The sequence below is a fragment of the Grus americana genome, chromosome 3, assembly GCF_028858705.1.
Source record: "Grus americana isolate bGruAme1 chromosome 3, bGruAme1.mat, whole genome shotgun sequence".
NCBI lineage: Eukaryota > Metazoa > Chordata > Aves > Gruiformes > Gruidae > Grus > Grus americana.
The window spans coordinates 95,623,292-95,648,052 of NC_072854.1; the positions used below are offsets into that span (position 1 = coordinate 95,623,292).

Below are 24,761 nucleotides of genomic sequence, written 5' to 3' on the forward strand. Positions count from 1 at the left end.
AGCTGTTTCCACTAATTGCCAACTCGTGTGCTTCATTTTCACCTTCCTGGACAAGCTACTGCAAAGAGGGGCTGTGCTTGCAGCAGGTTTCAGGTGGAAGTTTCAGAAGCCAGGAGGAGGTACCTCAGAAAGCATGACATACTGCCCTCTTCTGCCCAGCGTGATACTGAGGAGGTCGTAGACTGCAGAAGCATCCCGGAGGCTGACAGCTCGGTCATCCTGCTGGTCTGGGGCTCGGCTGATCACTGCGTCGCGGTTTGCCTGGGCACAGACACAAATGAAGCATTAGACCCCAAAAGAGCAAGAGAGAAACAAGTCCTCCATAGGAAGTCCCACCCATCATCTGTGGCATTTTGTTTAAAATCATCTTGAGACTTTTTTTTTTTTAACTTATTCCAACATAAGGAAGGTGTTTCCGTACAGATGTAGTTACATTTTATCCACATCAGGCAAACCGGAGACGACAGCTGTACATACAGAAAGGAACTGCTAGGAATACCTCATCTGGATTTGCTTCACAGAATTAGAGCATTAGGAAACAGACCTACCAGATCCCATTTCCTCAATAATTAGAAATTCAAGGCCATCCTTGAACTACATTCCTCATTACTTCAATTGCCTGCAACTGTGATAACTGCTTCCATGGTTGGTATTTTATCTTCTGTGTCTGCACTTGATTTCTTCCCAACAGCATGTGTTTTTGTTCTTCTTGTCTGCTACTCACTTTTTGGTTTTTAGTTTGAGCAGGTTGCCTTAGTAATAAGATTTGCCTGTCATCAATTTAATGCAATCAGAAGTCTGGACAACCCAATGCCAAACAATTTTTTTAAAAAAATATAAGTGTTAATTTTGCATAATCTATCAGTGCATTGCTCAGCCTAGATAAAAAAAACAAACACATTACTTTTGACAGAAAATGATCAGTCTAGCAATTTGCAAGGATGTCCCAAAATACCATATGCCATAGACTCAGATTTCCCTCAAGATCCCAGCCTCTCTGTTTTCTGAGCACAAAGAGGGAAATTTCAATCCCAGAGTAAACGGAAAAGTCCTTCTGATTTCCGAAGGCAGAGGACGTCACCCAGAGTGCCTAAGCTCTGAGAGGGGCAGTGCTGGTTGGCACGGAGCGCTAGCACTGACCGACAGCACAGATATGCTGCCCCGGGCTTCTCAGCTGAAAGGGGTGCAACATCAGACATTCAGGTCTAGACATCTAAAAGATCAGAAAAATTAGAAGATTGCCAGCAGCTTCACCTGGGGCAAAGACAAACAAAATATTCCCTCCCTGAAGCAGGGAGGTTATGGGATTTATTTTATACTTACTACTATAATCTTACACCCATTTCTTTCTAATTGCAGGGAGATTTTTTTTTTTCCTAAAAAGGTTAAACACAGGAATTAAGTGTAATAAAAATTTCCAGAATATGCAGCCCTTAAAGCCCACGCATATTTCATTATGATTAAGCTGCAGCTGTTTCATCATATTATCTGTGTAATGCCCCAGTTCCAAGTACTCTTCATCACAGCCTCCAGCCGAGACAGCAAACACAATTACTGACAACTAACACAATCACAACCAAGAGCTAAACGGCAACTGCAGTTAAAGGCAAACTGACAGGTCAGACTCAGTCTAGTGTTTGCACAAATAAACTTACACCAACTCTTGTAGCAATAAAAGTGTTTTTCATAATTTGTGATTTTAAAAAACAATAGTTCAGAACAAAAGGTTGCATGAGAGAATGAAACCAACTTCAAAGTGAAAATCCTGCAACCAGAATACAGAAGCATAGCTCTTCTATCTTTATTAGCAGAACTAAACAAACAAGAATAAAAAACTAAATAGATGTTTAAGTTCTGTTTGGATTTAACCCAAGACTGCTACTTTAAAAGGGAAAAGGAGGTAAAGCTAAGGGATATACAGAACGATTCTGAGACTGCTACTTCAGAGAGTTAAAGACAAAGCATATACAGAACCATCCTTATTGCCAAGTAAATCCTCCTACATGCATACAATAGTATTAACAATTTTTTTCTGCACCGGTTACATTGTTATGACAATTTTTTGTAGAAAATAGCTACTGAGATAGCACCCTCATGTTCTGTAATTTCATCATCAACCTCCCATTAAAGTCAGCTATAGCCTGATGGTTTTTTAGGTAACCATCTAGTACCAAGCTATGATTTTTAAGGTGATGCATTAGCACAGATAGAAAATTAGTCAGAACTAGTGAGTGCCCATTAACGTCTACTAATAGATATTGGTACTAGAGGCAAGAACATGCCCAAATCCTGCAATAAGCAGGAATATGAGACATATTACAAGGATGCAACATTCTAAATTTGCAGTCACATAGAACATACCGTACTTTACCTCAGCAGACAGCAGTTAAAAACAACATATGCATAGGCATGACTAATATTCTTTCCAAGAAGGTCATAAACTTGCTTATTTTGTTCCAGCTTTCAAATTTCAAAGCCATAGATCTCTGCAATCTCTCACTATACTTGCACACATAAAAGTTGCTACTGAGAAAATTCATTGTCTCTATCCCAACATTTTTAAATACTGAACCTATTTCCAATTGCTAATTCCAGTTGCTAAAAGAAGTAGTTCCTGCATTATCACAGAGATATTAAAAAAAAAAACCAACCCACAAACAAATCACCAAACCAAAAGGTGTGAATCTCATAACAAACTGACTGAACAGTAGCAAGAACACAGAGCATGTCTAACACAATAACATAAATCATCATCCCAAGGCTCAAGGTATCATTTACTACTGCAGTGTTACATACAGGAGGGCAGAGAAGGGAATGTGAATCGCTATTTCTTGAAATCCACTCAGGGAAACTGGCATGTTTCTGTGGCATGCCTCCCTCAGAAGGAAGGGTGCTGTGACCCACATCACCATTAGCCAACTTTTTTATCTTTACCCTTGTTTATGTTTTTGTAAACTTCAGAAATCCTGACAGTCGCTGGTTAAGTACAGGTGCAAAATAGCAGAGTTACTGCAACATGGCATACACCGATTCTATTGGATGGGGAATTTTATTTACTGAAACGTAGAGAGATTTCATTTTGCATTTGAGAACGCATAAATTCTAAGCCACTTATACCAACGTTTTTTCAATGCCTGTGTTTCTGTTGTTTCAGACCACTAGTTTTCCTGAACACAAATAAGTAAAGGGTTATTTGTAGAACACTGATCTCCAGTGTATCAATAACATAAGCAGCAATTCCCAATTTGTCCTACTGCATTACTTCCTCCTCCACTACAAGCAGCAGTAAAACACAGCTACAAATACATTTTCAAACACTCCCAGCATGACTCTTCCCTTTAAGCTGTTCCCATTGGCACACAGACATACCTCACAGCACACAAGCCGGATGGAGAGACATGGTGAATCACACCATTAAAAGAGAACCTCTGTTCGAGGCCGTTGTGTGGAATGGAGAAGGTCACTAACGCTACCAACACGAGTTCTACCATCAGGAGTTAGCGTTAACTTGCATTATACAAATAAAAAATATACAGTCAATGCTCCTTTGTTTGAGGTACTCCTAGGTAACGAAGCAACCCAGACATGCATTGCATTTGCATATTTTGGGACATTAGACACAATTAGTTGTGCAAGCAGGTGGCTTCAGCCTTCCCTCTCTGCAGCCCAGGGACACAGACTGTCTGCAGGCCACCCTGATTCAGAAGGCTCCGGCGCAAGCTGGTACCCTGAGCCGACCCAGCGCTCAGCCATGCTGGTGTCTCTGTATCATGCCTGAAGCCCAACTCAGGCGTTCAACCTGACCAGACACAGAACAGGCTGGTGTGCAGGGGGGCTTTTGGGTCCTGCTCCAAACCACGCAGCGATACATCAGTATGGGACTTTCAGACCCATGCTGGCTCTGACAGCAGGGAAGAGATCTGCCTTTCTGGGGATCTGCAATTTAACTAACGACCCTGCTGAGCTACAGACAGCTTGTGCCTTCCTATCCACATATACGATATACTTACCTGCAAACTAGATAAGCCACCGATACATGGAGGATTTGCTGTACATCAATGACCCTGGTAATTATGGCTTATTTATGGCATGTTTATTACATGTAGAAAGGAAGAGAGCCACAGCAAATCCAAACAGCCATTACTTCAGCAGTTATTACGCACGCAGTTACGCTGCAGAAAATTAAATTCTACCACAGTACAAAGATGTGCTTCTTAATAAAACGTCAAGCAATCATATGAATTACAATAGAGCATATTCCACGTAGCAGCCCCTTCTCACAGCAATTAGCTATGAAGTATCCTTTAATTGCTCACTTTGAAACATGGCTCCCCCTGCTTTTTTTCAAAGAAGAAAAAGAAAGCAATTAAAATCTTTAATGAGTGCCTGCTGCCTGCCCCCTAATTCATGGGCATTCTAATGTTCAACTTGTGTCTTTTCATAATAGACATAATTGCCAGATCCACTGCAACCCATCTATACAGAACAGCAGCATGTTTTACACAGTGTACTGTAATAATGTAATTGGTGTGATTCAATACTAGCATTAAGAGAGAAAAACAAATGCTATGTGTGTAAGATTGACAACAAGCCTTTGAAATCACGCAATTGATGCCTCTACTGCTAAGAGCTGGGAAATATTTAGCCCATGTCCTCTGGATCTCCATTCTGGCTGTTTTGCCTGTACTGCCAACAAAATGAATGAATTCTTTGCAATGGCAAGAACCAAGTCACATGGAAGAGGCTACTGACTTTTCACCTAAGTTATTGATGATCTAACACATAAAAAGAAAATATTCAGGGTTGACTGCAAAGCTGCTGTGAAAATGGGAAGCAGGTGGAACAGAGAGGAAACACCGTACTCCAACTACTCCCAAAACTGCTCTTACAGAGATACCATAACTTGCTCCACTTCAGACCAGAAACACAGCAAATGGAAACTTACTGCCTTGTCAACTGTGTGGCATGTGTCTCATTTCTGGTAGGCAACAGATCACAACTTACTGGTATCCCATTCAGATGTCTCGGCAAAACAGCCCTTTATTATTGGCTATCAAATACGAACATATAGTTATATCTTATCTCTCCACAGGTATATTTTAACATCTTGTACTGTAGCAGAACTAATTCTGGAAACATCGCTGAAAGCAAGACAGACATACCCCCCCAGCCAAAACAGCCCAACAACCCTACACAAAAGAAAGAGAGAAGGAGAAAGCACTAAGTTTGTTACCCAAGACAGTACCAGTAAACAAAGTCATATATTTGCTATCAGTAATCTGCATGCAAGAAAGCTATCTTCCAAGAATTTGCATCCTCCTTGCAAGTTCAGAAACAAGACTTCCTACTGCAAAGCAGAAGAAAAAAGCTCTATCCTGTCTCCAGCAACTCACATTAGAACTATTTATTCAAGAGGCAATTAACAGAGGTGATGTATTTCCCACTCGAAACAACCTGCAATCCACCCTTGCAGGTCCCAAACACATAGCTTTGCCTTGTAGACCAGTTAAAGAGACTGTCAGGCTTGCTATTGTAAGCACACGGCCACGATTTGGCAGGAACCAACAGAGCAGGCAATCCTGTTCCCAGTTGTCTCTTTCAGCTGCCATAGTCCGATAGCCCTCAAGAAAATACTCATGATGGTCATCCAGCTGTTATGTATCACTGGGCTTGGTGTCATTCAAAAAAAAAGTATCCTACAAAAGCAACAAGATATTCTTCTCCCTTGCCAACCCATTTGTTGGACAGCATTATTTTATAAAGCTAGGAACTGTAGAGTTAACAGGTCTTAATTATTTCTGTGCTTAAAAATACATGGGTTTAATCTTACTCTGTTAAAGGCATGCTCACAGCCATGAGTTTGCTCTCACCAGCAAAAAGAACAGGACAAGTCCCAATATCTTACTTCCCCCCTCACCATCTGTTCTGTGCTCTCAGGCTCTCCAAGGTCAAATCGCCTTTAGGGATTCAAATCAGAGATAAGATGTGGATGACATTTCTAATCTTTGTTACACAGGCACAGAATTTATTAGTTTTGGATACAAGGAGCTTCATTTTCAGTATGAGTGAAGGGAACACAGAGCCAAAAAAAATAATCCATGTTACCTGGTATGTTTGGTGAACTGCACCAGCCAGAATCCCCAGTTGTAAAAGCCAGCATTGCCAAGGGCTGAATAAAGGGATTTTACTGTACCTTGGACCTCAGATTCAAGAAGACAAGGTTTCTAAGGGCAAACAAAGAACAACTTTTTTTTTTTTTTTTTTTTTTAACACCTCAAAAGTAAACACAAAATGTAATAGAAAGTGTTCCATTCTGGCTCTGAGAAACTTCTGGCTGACTTTAAGGGGCAGTGCAGTCAACTCAGAATATTCCCAAGAACGGCTATTCAAATAAACAAAACTGCAGCTAAGGGTTAGTCCTGCCAGATCTCCCTTGCCTTCACCCCGTGGTACAAAGCACCAGAGTCCCTGATGGTAGAACCAGTGCCATTCCCACTGGTAGCACGATGCAGAGAAACCACACCACATTAAGTCACAATATGCCCTCAGTTCTCCCCACAAACACAGCACCACTGGTCTTCATGGGTTAAATGCAATAAGAGGACTAGTGGTTTAAAAATAGGTCAGTCCACTTTTTCCAACATGTGGTAGGAACACATCATTCTAGCACAGCCTGAGCTTGTAAAGGCTGTCACCAACTGGCCTTCTCCTTGGTCTGAAGGAGAGCATTTTCCTCCTCTCACAAACGCAGCCCATCCGTACCATAACTCAGACTGTGCATAAGGAATGAAAATTTAGCCAGGAGGCCACAAACCCCCTAAAGACAGCCCTGACTGTGGTAATCTTCAGGCTGCCTGATTTGTTTCACTAGATTCCTTCGTGAGAACTCCACAGCCAACCACCGTGACTAAGTAACAGCTGGCATGGAGGAGGAGCACTTGCCAAACTCAACAACTGGGATGCTTTTCATTGTTTACTGAGATGCCTGAGCTTATGAAAACAAGTTCCCATTTTCAACAGGACAGAAAGAATACAGGAGGCAACTGAGGAGAATGCCATGAGCAAAGAGGCCTCAACTTTCACTGTAAGTCTTAATATATCCACAGAAGCATCTTCAAAGCTATGACAGAGGCTACCGTGTTATTTGGCCACCTGAAAAACTTTCACATACTTAGGCTCAGAGACAGAGTGAGTGAAATACTGAAGGAACCCTTAATTACCCCTTTAGAAATATTCTCATTTCATCCCACCAAAACACACAAAGTGGTTCCCTTCCAATGCAAGGTAAAGGGATAAGAAGAAAAGCTGGGGCAGCATCACAAGCCAGAACCCAGCACCACTAAGAGCCAGAGAGCTCACAACACCTTAAAAGTGATTTCTTTTATCCTTTCCCCCTTACAGTAACAGTTCTTTTAACCCTGTAACATCTTCTGGGGAGTTGCACAGATCCTGGTGAAGTACGTGTTAGCGTCACTGTAGGAAGGCAAGATAAACAGAAAAATAGAGTGAATTTCAGCAGCAAACTACCTAGCACTGATCTACTCCCTCCCTGTATGGCTTGGGCGGGGGGGGGGGGGGGAGGGAAGGTGTTCCAGATGTATGCTTCTTGAAAAAGCTACCATGTCTCCTTTTCATCAAATTTATCACATATTTACTTTGAGGTACTGTGATGATTTATGCTCCTCCCCAGCACATCTTTGCTCTGTGTCCCCTCCACATGCTGACAATTCTTCTGTCCCTCTTCCCCTCAAGTTTTGTCCCCCTTGAGCTCATTTTGGAGTGGCAAAAGTCAGGAACAGGCATGTGGAGCAGCTGTTTGGCTTTACAGTCCTGCAAGAGAGTTATAATGGCATGGTTGCTTTTTCGTCTTGTTAAAAAGTCAGACAGGGAAAGTACCTTTCTGTTGAGTTTTGCTCAGACAGAGCAATCAAAGTGTCAGAGAAGCTGGACAGCATCCAGCAAGCCAACCTAATTGTATACTTCCGTTTCATTTTAAGGGGTTCATAATTGTAAATACTGAAAGAATGCCTAATCCAGCCAAAATCCTGGAACACCAACTATGTTGCTTACTGGCCTACAGAAACACATCATGATCACTTGCCACTGACACTCTCTCCAGGAAGGAAAATATGTTTTATTCAGTTGTTAACATTATATTGTTAGGGAGACCTGAATTGGAAATCTGCTTCTTGTTAACTCATTTTCCATGAGCTTCAGCAAGTTTTAAAAAACCAAACAAAAAACTTCAAACAAACCAACCACAAACCTGTACATGAGAAAACTCACTAGCCTACAACAAAGCTGTCATGGAAAAGATGTCTCATGTCATAAATTAAACAAAATTTCCCCTTCTTAGTACCATAACAGTAAAACTACAGGAAAATATTTATGGATTGCAAACATATGTAAGAATCAGATTGCTCCCTCTGTCCCTTCACTTCAGAAGCACATTTCTGTGGTTGCTAAGTGCATTTCTATACCCAGCAGTATTTCTATACACTTGTCCCCTATTTTTGTTAAAACAAACTCATAGCAAGCCTATTGCTAATGCAAGAGGAAGGCTCAGATGTTCCATTTCCCAAAAACCAGACAGACAGTTATGGTTCCTGCAGCACTCAAATAATCAAAGATCCTGTAGTAGAGTGCTTTATATGCAGCAGATCAAAATGCACTCCATCTACCTCCAGAAAGTTCCTGTATGTAGAAGACAGCACTTCAGCAAACACAAGCTTACATATTTAGCCTTGAATTCAGCACAGCAGTCCAGTTCCTATCGATAGCATTTTCACACTGCTTCACCCCTAATTTAGTTATAGAATCAGTTTGCCATCTTACGCAATATTGGATGAAACAGAGATAACTTTCCTTCACCTCTATAGAGCCCAGGGTCCCACAAGGCCTTTCTGACTGCAAGCCCAGCCCCAGAAAGGGCTGAGGCAGCCAGTACTGCTGCTGCTCCAGACCCCTGATCCTCCTCCCCGCTTGCATCAGCCGTGACAAGCCACGCTGACATGAGTTCTTCTGATTTTAATAAAAGTGCATGTGATGTTCTACAAGCCCTCACTCCTGGAGTCTCCACTTCCAATTACTAAAAGCCCTTCTAACTGCAGAAAAGCCCTTGAAAACACAAAGCAGATGTACTGTACAAGCTTGATCTAGAAAGCACTAAACAGCACAAAGTATAGTAACACTCAGATGTTAGTGATTTTTAAGTCAATTTAATATTTTGGGGTGGTTCCACCTCTTCAATTTTCCCCCACATTTTAAAAGCAAACAATGTTAAATTGCCGTGTTCTGAAGAAGTCTGCGGGAAAGAGGAAGAACTTGAGCCAGAAGAACCATACAAATTAAAACTGAAGGAAGCAAAAACCAAACGAAAACAAAGTTTCCACAGTATCTCTTTTCAACTTCCCTGAAAGATGTTTAAAAGTTCTTAAGAGGGTCATTGATGGTCCAAGGTTTTCAAATCTCACTCTGAGCTACAAGTGACCACTCAGTATTTAAAACAAAGTAACTTTCCTTACACATTTTCAGAAAACATTCCTTACACATTTTCTGTATGTTTGCCTCTTCTCAGAACATGAAAGTGATCAAAGGTTACTGAGCAGTTTTCCATGCAGTTGTTTTTCTCCACCTTTTCCCCTTCCTCTTAAAGGGATTTTTTTTTTAAAGCAACTGATGTTATAAATAGAAGAAATCTAATTCTTTCACTGTAGTTCATTATGGCATGGTTCTGCATATAACAAAAACCCCCTGTATCATCAGCATCAGAAACTGCCAAAGATCACTCAGGACTGAAGCAGCTAAAATACTAGCCCTGAAGACTAAGGAATGTAAGCAGGATATTGTACACTGCAAATGCCAAACAGCGGGTACCACCATCATGCCTCGCTTTAGGCGAGGCTCCTTTCCTCTCACTCTTGAGCTATAAATCCACACAGATGTTTTGAATGGAAACATCTGTCTACTGACAATGTATCTGGATGTCAGAACCTGCATGCAGCTATGCCGAATGCAGTCACTTCCTCTTCTTGACAATCCTCCAAACCCTTCACTGATCTTCCATTTAATGAAAGTGGTGTCACTAATAAAGGAATAAATAGCATTTCCTGTTCAGCAGCCGAATCCTTGCTTCTGTTTATCTAGGGAAGATTCTGTAAACAAAACCAACCGAAGACCTGACATAGAAACACTAGATATTCCTTTGTGCTGTTAGTATTACAAACTCATTTTTGGCTTACCATGGATTCACTGATTAAGAGGAGAAGAAGAGCCTCTTCTACGTTGTCTTGAGGGCAGTACGCACTGAAAGACAGAACACATTTTTCTGAGGAAGGTCAAGAATTATCCTGTCAGTCTCTTTCTCATTTCACAAGAGCAGCAGTAACTTGAAACATCTCATGCATAATTCATTTGCTAGGCAATACCTTCTTTTGCAGGTTCATACAATTAAAAGCTCTGCAATATATCCTACATGAGCTATCCCGAACCATAAATAGATTATTTCCATCTCATAGCAAAGACAGCTATTTGGCTAGATTTTCTTCCTTCATGGGGCGGGGGCGGAATTCAAACACTCAAGGTTTAGTGTTTTATTTTTCCAGCAGGCTTTTTGGTGCAAAGTTAAAAACAAGAACACACAAAACTACTACCTGAATCAAGTGACAGAATTAGCAGTATTGAAGAGTGTTAGAACACTCTCCTTCCTCCTGCCAATAAACTGAAATAAAAAAAACCGCTTACTTCTCTTCTGTATACAGCTCAGGCCTCCGACAAAGAAGATTGCTAACATAAGACTGATCTTCCTTGTTCATGAACTCAGGAAGCGGATCAGATAAAGGGTTCCAGTAACAGTCTTCACTGAGGGAATGGAGAAGTACTTGGGCTAGCTGTTTGGCTGCAGTCTAGAGATCAGGGAACAGTACAGGAAAAAGACCCATCAGTGAAGCCTTCTCCAGCACAAAAGATTCACCCCTCCCCATATTCCACCTTGGGAAGGAGATGGACCAACAACATGACAGTACCGCTTTTCAGAAAGCTAAAACAGTTGCTGAAAAGTCTACAGCAGTGGCAGTTTCTTCACCTCCCCCATCCCCCCCGAAAAGGCCAGCCTTCTGCATTTACATGGTCTTGTTGCAATGCTGTAAGAAAAAAGCATCAAAAAGGCCTGACAGCAAGGGACGCTTTGGTGCATGAAGACAACTGATTGCCACGCGGACCACTGAGACAAACTCACAAATGTTATTAGAGTATGATGGCACTCCACTGCTTTCTCAGCCTTGGAATTTTGTATGCAAGTCTCAGCCCAGAGGCTACTTTTGTATTAGGTTTAAGAGATCAACCTTTTATCTGTTAGTATCACTCTTCCTGCAGCCTTTTATAGCTTCATCTCAGTACTGCTGCTCTCTTTTTGTTGCAATAATAGAGGGAGGAGAGAAGAGAGTTAGGAACTTTATATTGAATCAGCAACATCACATGCACTTTTTTAACCATCGAGCAGCCAAGGTTTCTTAAATACTTGCCTTCCAGTTCATAGCATGGCTGGCAAGCTGTGCCCAAAAGCAGGCAAGTTCATTTGACTTTGCAAAACTATCTTTGGCATTTGTCCTTGTCCCCCACTCAAAAAAAAAAAAAAATCTACTGTTTGCATTGTAAATAGATGAACACACAAACAAGCCCAGAGACATGAAAATGGGTGGTATCTTCTGTGAATTTTAAGCAGCATAGCACTCTGAGTTGCAGAGTTAATACTGCCCAGAATGGAGGCAGGCAGAAACTTCAGCCCTTCTGTCCTAATACCTGTAAGTATTATTTTGGAACTTCTCTGACTCCTGTATATGTATTTTATATACAATTTACACTTTGAGATGTGTTATGAGGCCACAAAGAGTAATTTTCTTTCAAATACCAGGATAGCTATGATTGATAAACTGAAGCATTACTCCATTTGAGGTATGACATCTATAGGACCAAAAAAACCATACTGAGGTTACAGTTCCTGTTACCAGATTCAGAAAAATAACTTATTTTGGTGCAAGGTTCTTTATTTTTATCCACCTCACCACACATAAATTCATTGAATTAGTCTAAAATACAACCACAGTAGCATGCACTGTTTCTTAAACACCAGAAAGGGAGGTTTCATAGGTGTACCTAGCAAATGGCAAAGTGATCTGAATGTATTGACGGTGCCTCAAAAATATTCTCACATACAACTCCCTGGAAACCCCAAGACCTTCCATGCACTCTTACTGACAAGTTACAGAAAGCCTTCTGTTTCTAACTAGGCTTTTCTATGCTTTTTATAGCAAATAACCATGAGCAAAACGGCCTAGGGGTCTGCGACATTAGCCAGTATCATTTTATCATCTCGGTGTGTAATTATTTAGTCAGTTTTACCCTGAGGAGTCAACTCTCCTATATTTTTTTCCTATAGTCTTAGCGGGGAGGGAAAAATAATATGCCAGCAACAGAAAGATCTCTACTGGTTCACACAGAAGTAGGAGTACAGTTTGTGATAAGCCTTTCAAAAGGCAAGCACCAAATACTTTTAGTATCTTTGATTTTAACATACAGTACAGTAGCTGTGTAAATTAGCTTCACTCTTGTTTTGAATAAGACCAAACAAACCAGAACAGGCCAAGACTCTGATTTATGTTATTACTGCCTTTGGCTAAAAAAAGCATCATTATGCTTGAAGAACACTGTGATCCCACAAATTAGGGGAAAAAAAAAAAATTATGTGTTTTACTTTCATGCTTGAAAAACTTGTTTAATTAAGCACATTCCTCCCTTTGCCCTCTTGACAGCTCTTTAAAAATAAGTAAGAAAATGAAAATGCAACTTCCAGTAACATGGAAATCCCAGGAAAAACCTATTGGATGAACACCTTCAGATTTCCCCTTAGGGATAAATCCCCCAGGAGTGCTGTACAGCTCTCCCCAGTTGCACAGGGACAGAAGCATGCGAGTGCCACGTTCTGTCATAGTACAGGAAGAGCAGATGGTTAGACTCAAATGATAAAACAGGTGAGCAAGAAAAATCCCCTGAACCCTGATCTCAATCTGGAAAAGGATGCAACCTTTTGAGTGGGACAATTATTTAAGTCACCTTTTCTAATTCCCTGCAGAAACTTCCACATGCATCTGTATTCTCAATTAGGCATATAAGGTGAGCACAAGGCAATGAGAAGATTCATTTCCAGAAGAGAAGTTCTAAAATACAGACATATGAGGAACCTAGGCAAAAAAAGCACCCAGGACACCCTTTCTGCTCGCTCTTTCATTTTAGCTCTGCATTTGCATGTGAGTTAGGCACACAGTCAGTCCATCCACTGGAACCTGGACTCTCCATCTCCAAAACGCTATGCAAAAACCCATGCTATGCTCACCTCCCTTACCAAACTTCTCTGTAATTACACAAAACACAAAGCTGAACAAAGCACAAAACACAGTTAGTCACAACAACATCAATGTTTTTAGGGCTGCAAAGTTTTCATTCATGTACTCAAGACTGCTATTCTCCATGCTGTCGACCTTGTTACCTCCCGAGTAACTTCAGGACAAGATCTCTTAAAGGGAAGACAGGGAAGAACTAGTTAAAGGTCTAAGAAGTTAAACAGGCACATAAATAACTTTCTCCATTATTTCTTTACCAGAGGCACTCAGGATAACAGGATGCAGAATGCCAACATTGAAAAAAAAAATTAAAAAATTAAAATCACTCTGTACTGTATTGAAGGGAGTTTTACAGGAAGAACACTGAAGCATTTGAGTCTAAAAAAGCACTGCTGGTTGCAAGAGCCAGAAGTACTTAATGCTTCTATATGCAAATGCAAAAAGGTGTGCATACACTGAAAAGCGAGAAAGAAAACAAGACATTTTCACCTGAGGACAGCACTGTCAAATTAAATACATCCTCATTTCTACCAGGACTAGAAAACCCACTGAAAAAAAACCCCAAACAAAAAACAAACCCAAAACCCAAAGATAACTCACACACCCAGGTCTGAAGGGTCTGAGGTTTCAATTGGGCGGGTCTTTGAATTAAGTGCATCACTTGACACATCACTTCAAAAGTTTAAAAACAAAACAAAACAAAAAAGGCAGCAATCAATCACCTGAGGACATTTTTGTCCTGCTGCACTGGTTAATAAACAGAATTCCTGCATAGTAGATTACCCACCTTCCAATCTCCCATTCATTCCCCTTACCATTTTGAAGGTCTGAGTAGCTTTTGTTTCCACAGTCCGTAGCATTTCTCGCAGACTCCTCACTCCTTTCACAATATTTCTATGGGGAAGGCAGAAAAAAACCCCCACCCATCATAAAAAAAACAGCACATTGGAGACAAAATATTTTTATGATGTACCAAAGCTTGGCGACAAAATTAACATTCAAACAAACCCATGAAATAGTCACTAATACTGAGTGCGCACTAGCGAGACAAGTCCCTCTGAGGCACAGATAGGACAATGGCACCGAGCGAGGCAGCAACTGTAGCATGCCTACTCCAGATGGCTTCCTAGGAGAAGATCACATTCACATTTGACGAACAGAGGGGACATTTGGAAGCCTTTCATAGCTCGTATTTATAAAGCAGATGCTTCTTCTTACAAGCATCCACATCTCCTCTTCATATACACAGATTGTACTTGTTTGAATTATACTGAGCTTATGCAATGCTTTTAAATGACAATTCCTTTTAGGTGGTGCTTCAACACCTTGTGCCTGATGGTCCAGACACATGATGAAATTACAGTGGTTTAAACAGTTTATTATCAGGCAGCTAAGTTGCAGTAACTGTCTGCAAGCACGTTTAACCTGCAATAAAAGAGGGTTAGGCTTAAAAAAAATTAAATCACATTACTCTGCATACACCATGAGCAATTAAAGCAGACTAGTTGTCAAACGGAATCTTAATCATGTGTCTGAGCACTAAGAGAGATGCGGAGAGGGAAGATTAAACACTGGACACACTAGTTAACACACTTGCAGCCTGTAAGCTCTTCAAGGCTAAGGACATGGCCATACAACCACAGTAACTACAAAATGGTTCAGCTCACTTCATTGCAGGGTAGAAGCTACCCAAAGAAATACAAGCTATCAGAAAAGGAGCAATGCTCTACTGAAATAAAGACAACCAGATAAGCAGTTGTACTGGTACATTAACTGCCACTTCAGCTTATTCCAGAAGAATTTTCTGTGCAGACAAAACCTAGATTTCATTAGAAAAAGCCATAACAACCTTTTCTGTCAATCTAATTAAATTTTGAAGGCAAGCAGTACAGACTGTGCTTGTGCCCACTTTCATGCACTGCAAGCCTTCTTGCACTCCAGAATCAATGACAAACATCTGAAGAAATAAAAAAAGTAATTATTTTTGGGAAAGGGGTAGTCAATCATGTTTACCATGAATATTCGCTACGTAAAATGCCACCCTTAAAGTTTCTGGTCACCAAGTCACAGAATGCAAATGAATGTGGCCTTACTTCCAATCAATGCTTATCTCAAGATTTTAAACTTTGAGCTAATCTGTAGATTATCTAGTTGTGGGCAATCTACAGAGAAGCCACAAAGCAAGGCAAGAGCAAAAACACTGGAGACTTGCCCCTGTGGAGAAAGTCAGATGCTGTCTTCTTCTCCTAAGTAAAAGATGTGCTTTGAATTTATCACAGGCAAAAAGCTCAAAGAAGTTTTTATAAGTTGGACTTTAATGCTTCAGCAAGCTCTCCAATTACAAAGCCAAGACATCTAGTGCTTTTCTGTGGGTCTAGGAAAGACTATACCCACAAAGATGCAGTTCTGAACCTTAAACTAAGGAAAGCAATAAAGCATGTGGTGATCGTTATGCATGAGTAGTCACACCAAATCCAACAGAATTGTTCACATGCTATTTATTATCAGAGAGTCAAAAAAATCAGTAAGTTCCCCCATCTAAACAAAATGCACCTGCCCAACTGCTCTCCTCAGTTACTGAAAACTACTGGCATTTCTTGTGCTTCCTTGGGATCCTTAAGAGGCTGGACAGAAGAGTTATGTTGTATAACAATTCTACAACATTTTCAAAAACGCATATGTTTAGATTTCTTGTTAGGATAATGGTATTTGTCTTAATAAAGTATCAATGAATTCCATTAACTAGCAACAGAAAGAAGATTAGTGACCATGTGCAAAGCCAATTAATTCCACATTTGGCACATACTTAAGAGAGAAAAAAAACCTAGAGAATGTGCTAAAAAGAGACAGCTTTCTTCCCAGAGAACTGAAACAACATTTCAGTTCCACTTCTTAGACAAGGTCATACACCAAGTTAAGCTTCATGGCAGAAACACCTTGTTCTGGGGGGAAGGGGAGAGGAAAAGGAAGGAATGAGTATTGACACACTGAAGTGAATGAAAGAATAAATAGCAAATTGCTGCCCATCTGCAAGCACTCAGGGTTGAAACCATGAGCTGCATGACAAACGCCTGGGAACACCTTCAACTGAAGGTAGGAGCACAAATAGTACGGGGGGAGCACCTAGCACCCACCACCTCCCAGACAAGTGTTTGTGTGGTCAGGGTCTCTCAGAGAACACCTGCTCCGGGCTCTGTCCGAAACATGCAAAGCATCTGACAACAATACCAGTTCTACAGGACTGAGGATTTGGTTTGGCAGCTTTTATATTTTGAACTTTATCGAACATTATTGAGCCGTGACAGGAGACAGAGCACACCTGCCAGCAGTCTGCAAACATACCTCACCACAGGAGTTTGTCTTTCCACTCTACTGTTCCAAGCCAGGAGGCCATCTGACCACACATTTCATTTTAAGCACATGAATTGCTCTACTCATAACAATAAGGAACTTACTGTTCCATTAACACGTGCACTTGAAGAGATTTTTTTAAATTAGGACCTGAAGAAGTTAACAAATAGAAAAGTACATGCTTGAACACAAATACGTGTACGTAGATGAGTGGATGAGGATACAAAGCGAAAGCCTCTGGCAATCCATGGTGAATCCATTTGATCTTGTCTAGATCAGAAACTAAGCAATCTTAAGCCTCTGCAGGACTTGGATTGAAGACTATCTGGAAATCCCAGGTACTGTTGCCTCAAGCCACGGCATCGTAAGTGAACATCAGATTGGAAGAGTCCATAGGCCCCTACAGCACTGCTAAAATGCCAGAGAAAGAAATGAGAAAGAACAGGAAGGGAAAAGCACATGATCATTAAACTCGTTAAAAAAAAAAAAAGAGGGTAGATTCAGATGAGATATTAGGAAGAAATTCTTTACTGTGAGGGTGGTGAGGCACTTTCTTCCTAATATGTAATCTAAATATGTAATCCAAATCTACCCTCTTTCAGCTTAAGACCATTACCCCTCATCCTATTACTATATGCCCTTGTAAAAAGTTCCTCTCCAGCTTTCTGGAAGAGACCACCTTAAGATAACTGCACAGCAGTTTGCAGAACCACCTCTCCAGGGGAAAGCTGTACCTGAAGGCACACAAACAGCAGCAACACCATTGCCTCTGCCCAGCTCCTTTTGTACCTTTGCATTTCGCTCAGGTTTGTAAAAATTCATACTCTCTCCTTAAACAGCTGTTCATGCACAGGCACAAAACACACCTGAAGAAGTAAGCCTTAGATTCTCAGACTCCTATGAAGGAAGATATGAGACAAGTAACTACAACAAAGCACATTAAAGTCTAATAGCAGCCTAAGAGAAGTTGGGTGCTGAACAAAAAAAAAAAAAAAAACAACCCAAAAAACCAAAAAAACCCCAATACAAACCAAAAGCTTAGCACTTATCTAGATCCATCCAGTAGGCAGTAAGCCTCACTCCCAGATTACCGGCTGTAGTCTCCTGGTGTCCTGGGTAAAGTGCTAGATTGGGAGGACTGAAGAGGAGATAAATGACAAGAAAGCCCACATAAATTTCTCGGATAAGATGAATACTCTGGCAGAGACTGTCCTACCTGCCTCTGTCCATTAGATTCTACTGTAAAAGACGACACACGTGAAGTTACTCTTTCAAAGCGCCCTTGCAACAGAAGCCTGCAAAGTTTCAAAAGGGAACTGAGCACTCTAGAAAACTGATAGAAGGGAAGAGAAACAATTGTGTAAATTTTCCCTAGCAGGCATTTTCATCAGGGTTTTCCAAAGTAATTTAGGTCCTAATTCGAGGGATCATAACGAAATCTGATTTCTAATAAGTGCTTAATATTTATTTTTCAGAAATTAACTTTCTTCAAAAGTTTCCCACATAGACCTTCCAAAACCAACCACATCCTCTTGAAAGCTTTGTCTTGCCTGTGAAACTCCACACATACTTCAAATGCCATTAAGAAAGCAGCATACATATAACCACTACTTCACACAAGTGAAGCCTGTTTGCCCTAAGAAAATACTAAGAGTATCTTGACCAAAGCCCCTCTAACAGTATAAAGTAGTAATACCTGGTCAACACTCTGAAAGGAAAGGCAGTAAGGAATGAGCCTAATCTTCACACATCCACAACAGGAAAAAACCCAGAAAAGCCAGTGCAGATGCTAACATGAAAGACAACTGGCTGCCTCCTACAGTACGATAGTATCTGCCTGCCTATATTCTGCATCCACAGCACCAACGTTGCTCAACCTTTTTGAGGTGCAGCAGGCCAAACAACCGCAGGAAACGTGCCTTCAGCAACACAGTATTTTTAAGTAAACATCTTATTAAAAGCATCTGGGACTTCCACAGCTGCAAGACTTGCTGGTCCTTACAGCTGGCGGCTCAACATCTGAAAGGGAGACTGGACCTTTGTTTTGTACTGGTGCCTCCTTTCCTTTGCACGCTGCAAGAGAAAAGGGCATCCCTGACCATGCTCCGAAAGAAATATGCCTGTTCCTGCCAGCAGGAACAAAAGCATGACAACACCACTCATATCCCTCAGCTCTTCTGCCTGGCAAGGCAAGAATAAAGCATTCGCTATTTCTTTTGTACACGTGTGCTGCTGGGGAAGGACATCCCACCAGAAAGGACCTACCCTCCCACTTGCCGGCTTGAGCATTCATCATCCAAGGCTTATTTCCTACCTGAACACGCTAGAAGCAATAAGGAGAACAAAAGCATTTCTTTGAGCTGTTCGATATCAGGTGGAGAAATTTATTATACACATGATGCATCCTAAAAAGCTTCTTCCCACTTCCCTCCTTTTTCCTTAATATATCCCAATGCTGCTTATGCCCTCTCGTGGCAGAAACCACACATTAATCCCAGCTGGGGGGGGGGCAGAGACAAGCTGTGGAGTCCCACAGGAACTTTCATTTCCCCGGCTGGTGTTTCTCACTTGCGCTGCAGGAGGGGAGGAGCACACGGGGCTCTGCTCCCATCCCAGCCACGGGAGCTCCATCGCACCAACTGGGATGCTCTTTCATCAGGAGACAGCCACAAAGAACATTTCACTGCTACTGAAGCAATTCAGCTTATTATCAAAGCGCTGCTTAATTCACACATGTATTTTGATTCCTAATTGTTTTCCTGTAGGGTTTTTTGTGGTTGGATTTGTGGTAGTTTGCGGTTTTTTACTGTGGTTTTGGGTTTGGGGTTTTTTTTAAGGCTGTCATTAAAATAACGTGGGAAGGGAGCAAGCAGAGCCCACAGTAATAGCTAAAACAACCCACTGGATATATTGAACTGATGAAAACTGAATTTAAAACGTTGCTGAACAAAATGAACGTGAGTGAGTGTGATATTCAAAAAGTGCCTAGAGAACATCAGTGCCATATGTTCTAAATGAGATTTTATTTTATTACATAGTTAATGAGCTTACTGTCAAGACCTGAGCTTTTTGTTCGCCATGAGAATGGCAAAAGGCTAGGAAAGTACACACTGTACCACAGCTGGTCAACCACTAACTCACCTGGGAAAACCACATACCTGTCCCCTGCTGACGAGGTGATACTGAGACTACGCCTCATACTTATAAGTCCATACTTTCTTTACACATAAACTTGTACTCACCGGACTAAAGGGGTCATTTCACAATATTTGGGCTTTGTGTATTTGTAAGCCTTTGGGTTAAACAAGGCTTACCTGAAGGCACCTCTCATGGATATGCTTACGAGTACAGCTTCACTGTACATGCAGGCTTTTAATGAAAGAACGTGGAACATAGAGGCTATTCACAGTTGCATTTAAAGTCATTCTTGGGGGATGAAAAACTAGCAAAAAAAGCCCTAAACAACAAGAACCTCTCCTCCAAAGTAAAAAAAATGCTATCAATTTTCCCCAGAAGGATTTAAATTGATTTTTGCTGGGATTCTTTTCTTCTAGTTTTCTTCCTTTCAATCTCCCCTCATTTGTTGCTTTCTTCTCCATCTTACTCAGCAGGAAGAGTGAAGAAAATGAGATAAAAACATCTTTGGGGGTGAAGGTAAAAAAACCAGCCAAAATTAAATACTTTCAAAGACCATTTGCTTAAAGTTTTTAAAACTTTGACCAGCAATATTACATAGAGTAGTGAAAAATTCAGTATCTGATTACTTGAGAATAAATGAGGTAATATAGTGCAAGAACAGGGCTAGGGAAGGACAGATTCTTACAAGTACTGTTTACACATGGTGAAGAGACACTCTTCCTACATGGCAATCTCTTCATCAGCTAAACAGAAGTGATTATGGTTTGAAGACACGGCCTGTTTTAGGGAACAGTGTGCCCTCACCAATAGCTTTTGGAAGTGGGCATTTACAATGTCTTTTTTTATTGTTCTTAAGAAGGTTCTCCTCAGGTGAAATTCACTATAGGCTTGCAGATACCTCTTGCCCTTCCAAGGTTCACTGGGAGCTGTATTTCAGAGGCATAATAAATACCCTGGAGCAGCACCGCTCCCACATGCATTCTCTCTAGTAAAACCACACAGATTTGGGGTATTGACTGGGACATTTAAGACCTTAAATAAAACAAACAAATAAATAAATGAAAGAAACTACCCTTCACACTTCACAGAGCTCTAAACCAGGCCCTGTGGCTGAACATTTTAAAAGTACACAGCAGTATAAATTCCACACTCTCTTACAGTCAACCTCTCCTCATCTCCACAGGGAACAGAGATGAGTCAAGACAACAAAACTGTTCTACTCCACCCTACTTGTGGGTCTGGAAAAACGAGGTTTAGGACTCTTGAGAGACAGAGAGAGACAAATGGGAGGGAGTGAAGGACACTGAGGGGACCTGAGGTGAGCCAGCAGCAAAAAAAAAAAATCACAACAGAACACATACACAAAAGTAAGACTTCATCTGTTCTGGGACAAGACATGCAACATGATCTATTTTTATTAACAGCTGCATCCACCTACCCCTTCTTTAAATGAGTCACGTAGGCACTCTGTAGAGCTGCTTCCAGGAAGAAGGAAAGTTCAAACTCAGAGTAGGTAATGTTGCTGCCCTTGATACTCCTTGAATGCGTGTTGTTTAAGGTCTGTGAGGTGAGGAAAGAAATATCTGGGATTACAGACAACTGTTTAAACTAGCCAGTTCCTCATAAGCCAGAGACATCTCCAGCAATAAAATGTTAGCTTCTGCCATCGGATTCCTGCTCAGACTACTTGAAAACTTACCTTCATCAGCTATTCAAAAACCTTTCAAAGTCAACTTGAAAATAAACTATACAGTGGCTTCTACGAAATATTCTGCATGCAATTGAGTTTTGAAACACCATCCCTTATTACCTTCCAACCTTTAACAAAGTAAGTAGAAAGCTACACATTAATACCAACGGCTTCAGAAGTACTACTCCAATCACACAGATCCAGCATCTTGCACAGAAATATTAATGCAATGTTTGAGTAGGTAAGTCTAGTTTAACATAACATAAATACTTGTTAAGAGTTAGTAAGCTATCAGGCATCCTGATGGAACAACCTTAGCCTTTCCTCTGTTTCTCCTATTAAACCCTTCTTGCTTTTGCTTCCTTACTGGTAACAAACAGCTTTCATTGCTGAAAGTTGCTCTGTGTGGACTCCCCAAAGCAGTGTTTTACATCCAGGACTGGAGAAGGCCTATGGACTTTTAATACATGTATCACTAATCCTGCATCCTTGTCTCTGTGTCCAGAAGATGAATGAATTACAGTTCAAACTCTTTCCCTTCTTTGAAGATACAAGCTGTCAGTAAAAACACTTACAGTGCCCAGTACTGGCAGGAACTCGTCCTTCCACAAGGGAAGCACAGTACTTAATTTTAAATAAAAAATGCCATTCAGCTTTTTCCTACAAAGAAACAGACCAGACAACTTGGTAGCTGGCATTCTCAAAAGATGAGCTTAGTGCACATACAAAAATTCATTCTTGTTTTAAATTAAAAACAAAACTTGGAACAGGTACACACCTGTGCTGCTGGGAAGAGTAGAAATATCTGGTCAGAAGGCCAAAGGCCATTAAGTTACAGAAGAACAGGTAACATGCATTGCCATCAGCGCTGCTGGTGTCAAGCATACCATGTGGCAAAGGAAGGGCGCTGGAAGCACACAGTGTGCCCTGTTAAACTCAGCTGGGCAAAGTTACAGAGATAGAGATCTCTAAGCACGTGCTCAGCAAATCAGTGGCACATACTACAGCTCAGTGGAGGGCTCAGAGTACTCATCTCACTCAGCATCCTAGCCAACTCTGACCAAGCAGTTACTTGCTACTAATGATCTAGGTTCCTCCAGTTTCACTTGGAGGAGGTGAAGCACTGACAGTTAAACTGCTATGCTGACCCAAAAAGTTTATTACTTTCAGCATTAGGAATCTCAATATCCTCTGCTGTGTATCATTTACAGGGCAGATACGTAAAACGTCTTGGGTTCCTTCATGCTGGCACTTGCTATGCAAAGTTTGTAGTCTCTCTCTAGTAAGTTAAACTTGAGATACAACCTGAGCATATCTGAAGTATTGAGTGCATTACCACAGGCAAAACTGGTTTCCAGACCTCATTCTCAGAGGAAACAGACAGAGACCAGATAAACTGCTGTTTTGCAACGGCTTATACCGAGACACCTCGCACCTTCCAACTTGTCCTCGTACTTCTTATTGTCTATGACCACTTGGCATTTCCCCATCATTTCTGCTGTCAAAACCCTGGAAATTCCACCCAGGCCACCAGGTAACACCCTGAGCGCATTTCTTCTTACCTTTTCAAGCTCCTGCAAGTACACCTGGGCAATGACACACGCTGTCTCAAAACAAGCCATGACTTCTTCCTCCCTTTCACACAGTCGAGCACGCGAGGCAATTGAGTTGGTTGAGCGCTCCAGTGACAGACCTGCAAAAATGGCAACATCTTCTTTAACTGGAGCCCACCAACAGCAGTACAGCCATGTTATTCCTTCATTTACCAGCTGACAGGAATTCTTTTCCGTACATGGGTTTCCCCCTTGTTTTAGTGACTTTCAGGAAAAGACCCCCAGGAAAATATAATTCCTACATATGCAAGGCATTTCTGTCATGCTGCTCTAACACACAGTGCCACTGCACACTTCTATCGTGCCTTTCAAGCACTTTACAAAGAAAGAACATTACAATCCCTCTGGTAGGGATGAACACGCAGAGAAATTAAGGCCTGTATTTCCAGAGACAGCTATAGACTTTGGGTGCTTCAATGCAAGTGTTGTTTTGGAAACGCTCTGGCACTGGATTTGAGAATTTCTAAGCATCCACCATTCCAAGTGAAGCTTTCAATAAGCAGCAGGTTTGAGGGGAAAAAAAAAAACACAACAACAAAACCCAAAAATCAACCTACTGGAAAGTGATACTAAAACAAAGTTGGAAAAATCTAAGGCCTCTCTTGGAAAATCTGAGCACATGCAAATTGCACATGGATACACAGCAAGCTCTTGGCAAGGCACAAGAGACTCTTAATCACAAGATCACCTTCTTTTCCAAAGAAAGGAAAAAACCCTGGGTTTTATACTACTAAAACTCTTTCTTGTATCATCATCCAACTCCACTTACAAATAAAGAGCATGTTAATTGAAGACCCACAGCTATTCTCCCTACATGAAAATCTTTTATTATCAGATCCTTGTCTGGCATCACACTATGACACCCTTTATACTTCTACATCTACGTGGAGAGACTACACATCCACATACCAGTTTTACTCTGATCAGCATAGGTTCTTGTGCCACACCGGTTCTCTACAATACAGCATTGCTTGGAAACTCAGGTCTTCTACACCAAACAAAATTGTACTGATGCCCAGTAGCCCAACACAGGTTGTAAACAGTTCAGCATGTACTTCCCAATACATTTTGTATATAACAACACTCCCTAATGCCAATGAAAAATGTGTAAGATGTAACACAAAATCCTAGTGTTCCTGACACATACCCACAGAGGTGACAAAAGAAGAAAGAGTTCAGCTGTCTGGACAGCCTCTCCAGGGAAGCTATTTAGACTGCTGTCGCATACAGCAAAGGATTCTCTTCAACGTGAGGAGCCACCGCACACACCAGGAGCCACACTTTCCTGGGCTCCCACAGTCCCAGAAGGCACAGCACCTCAGCACAGCTTGTTTCAGGAGTCTGACAACAAACCACTGTGAGGCAGCAATGGGGAGCCAGGTTTCCGCATGATGAACGATGCGGTACTGAGGTTCCTAGGCAGTCTTAGCTTTGTTTACTTCTCATGTTCAACGTTTCTGTTTTGTCCCCTTGGTTACTCTGCTAGGAGTTTCCCTATCTCATGTCTTACATTTGGGCCAGACACAAGCAGTTAGTTCAGTCAGTTGAGAGAAGAAGACTGTGTCCTGCACT

General features: G+C 41.3%; 1 protein-coding gene across 6 annotated transcripts in view; it reads right to left on the minus strand.

Annotated features, from left to right (window-relative positions):
- TTC7A (tetratricopeptide repeat domain 7A) overlaps positions 1-24,761 on the minus strand; it is a 173,773-nt gene that overhangs the window by 128,759 nt on the left and 20,253 nt on the right. For all 6 annotated transcript variants that reach the window (XM_054821189.1, XM_054821187.1, XM_054821188.1 and 3 more), the window contains 6 exons: positions 23,139-23,269; positions 21,325-21,446; positions 14,213-14,291; positions 10,744-10,904; positions 10,242-10,305; positions 124-261 (listed from right to left, as the gene is read on the minus strand). In XM_054821189.1, the coding sequence (XP_054677164.1) occupies positions 124-261; positions 10,242-10,305; positions 10,744-10,904; positions 14,213-14,291; positions 21,325-21,446; positions 23,139-23,269 (695 nt within the window). The remainder of the gene's footprint in view (positions 1-123; positions 262-10,241; positions 10,306-10,743; positions 10,905-14,212; positions 14,292-21,324; positions 21,447-23,138; positions 23,270-24,761) is intronic.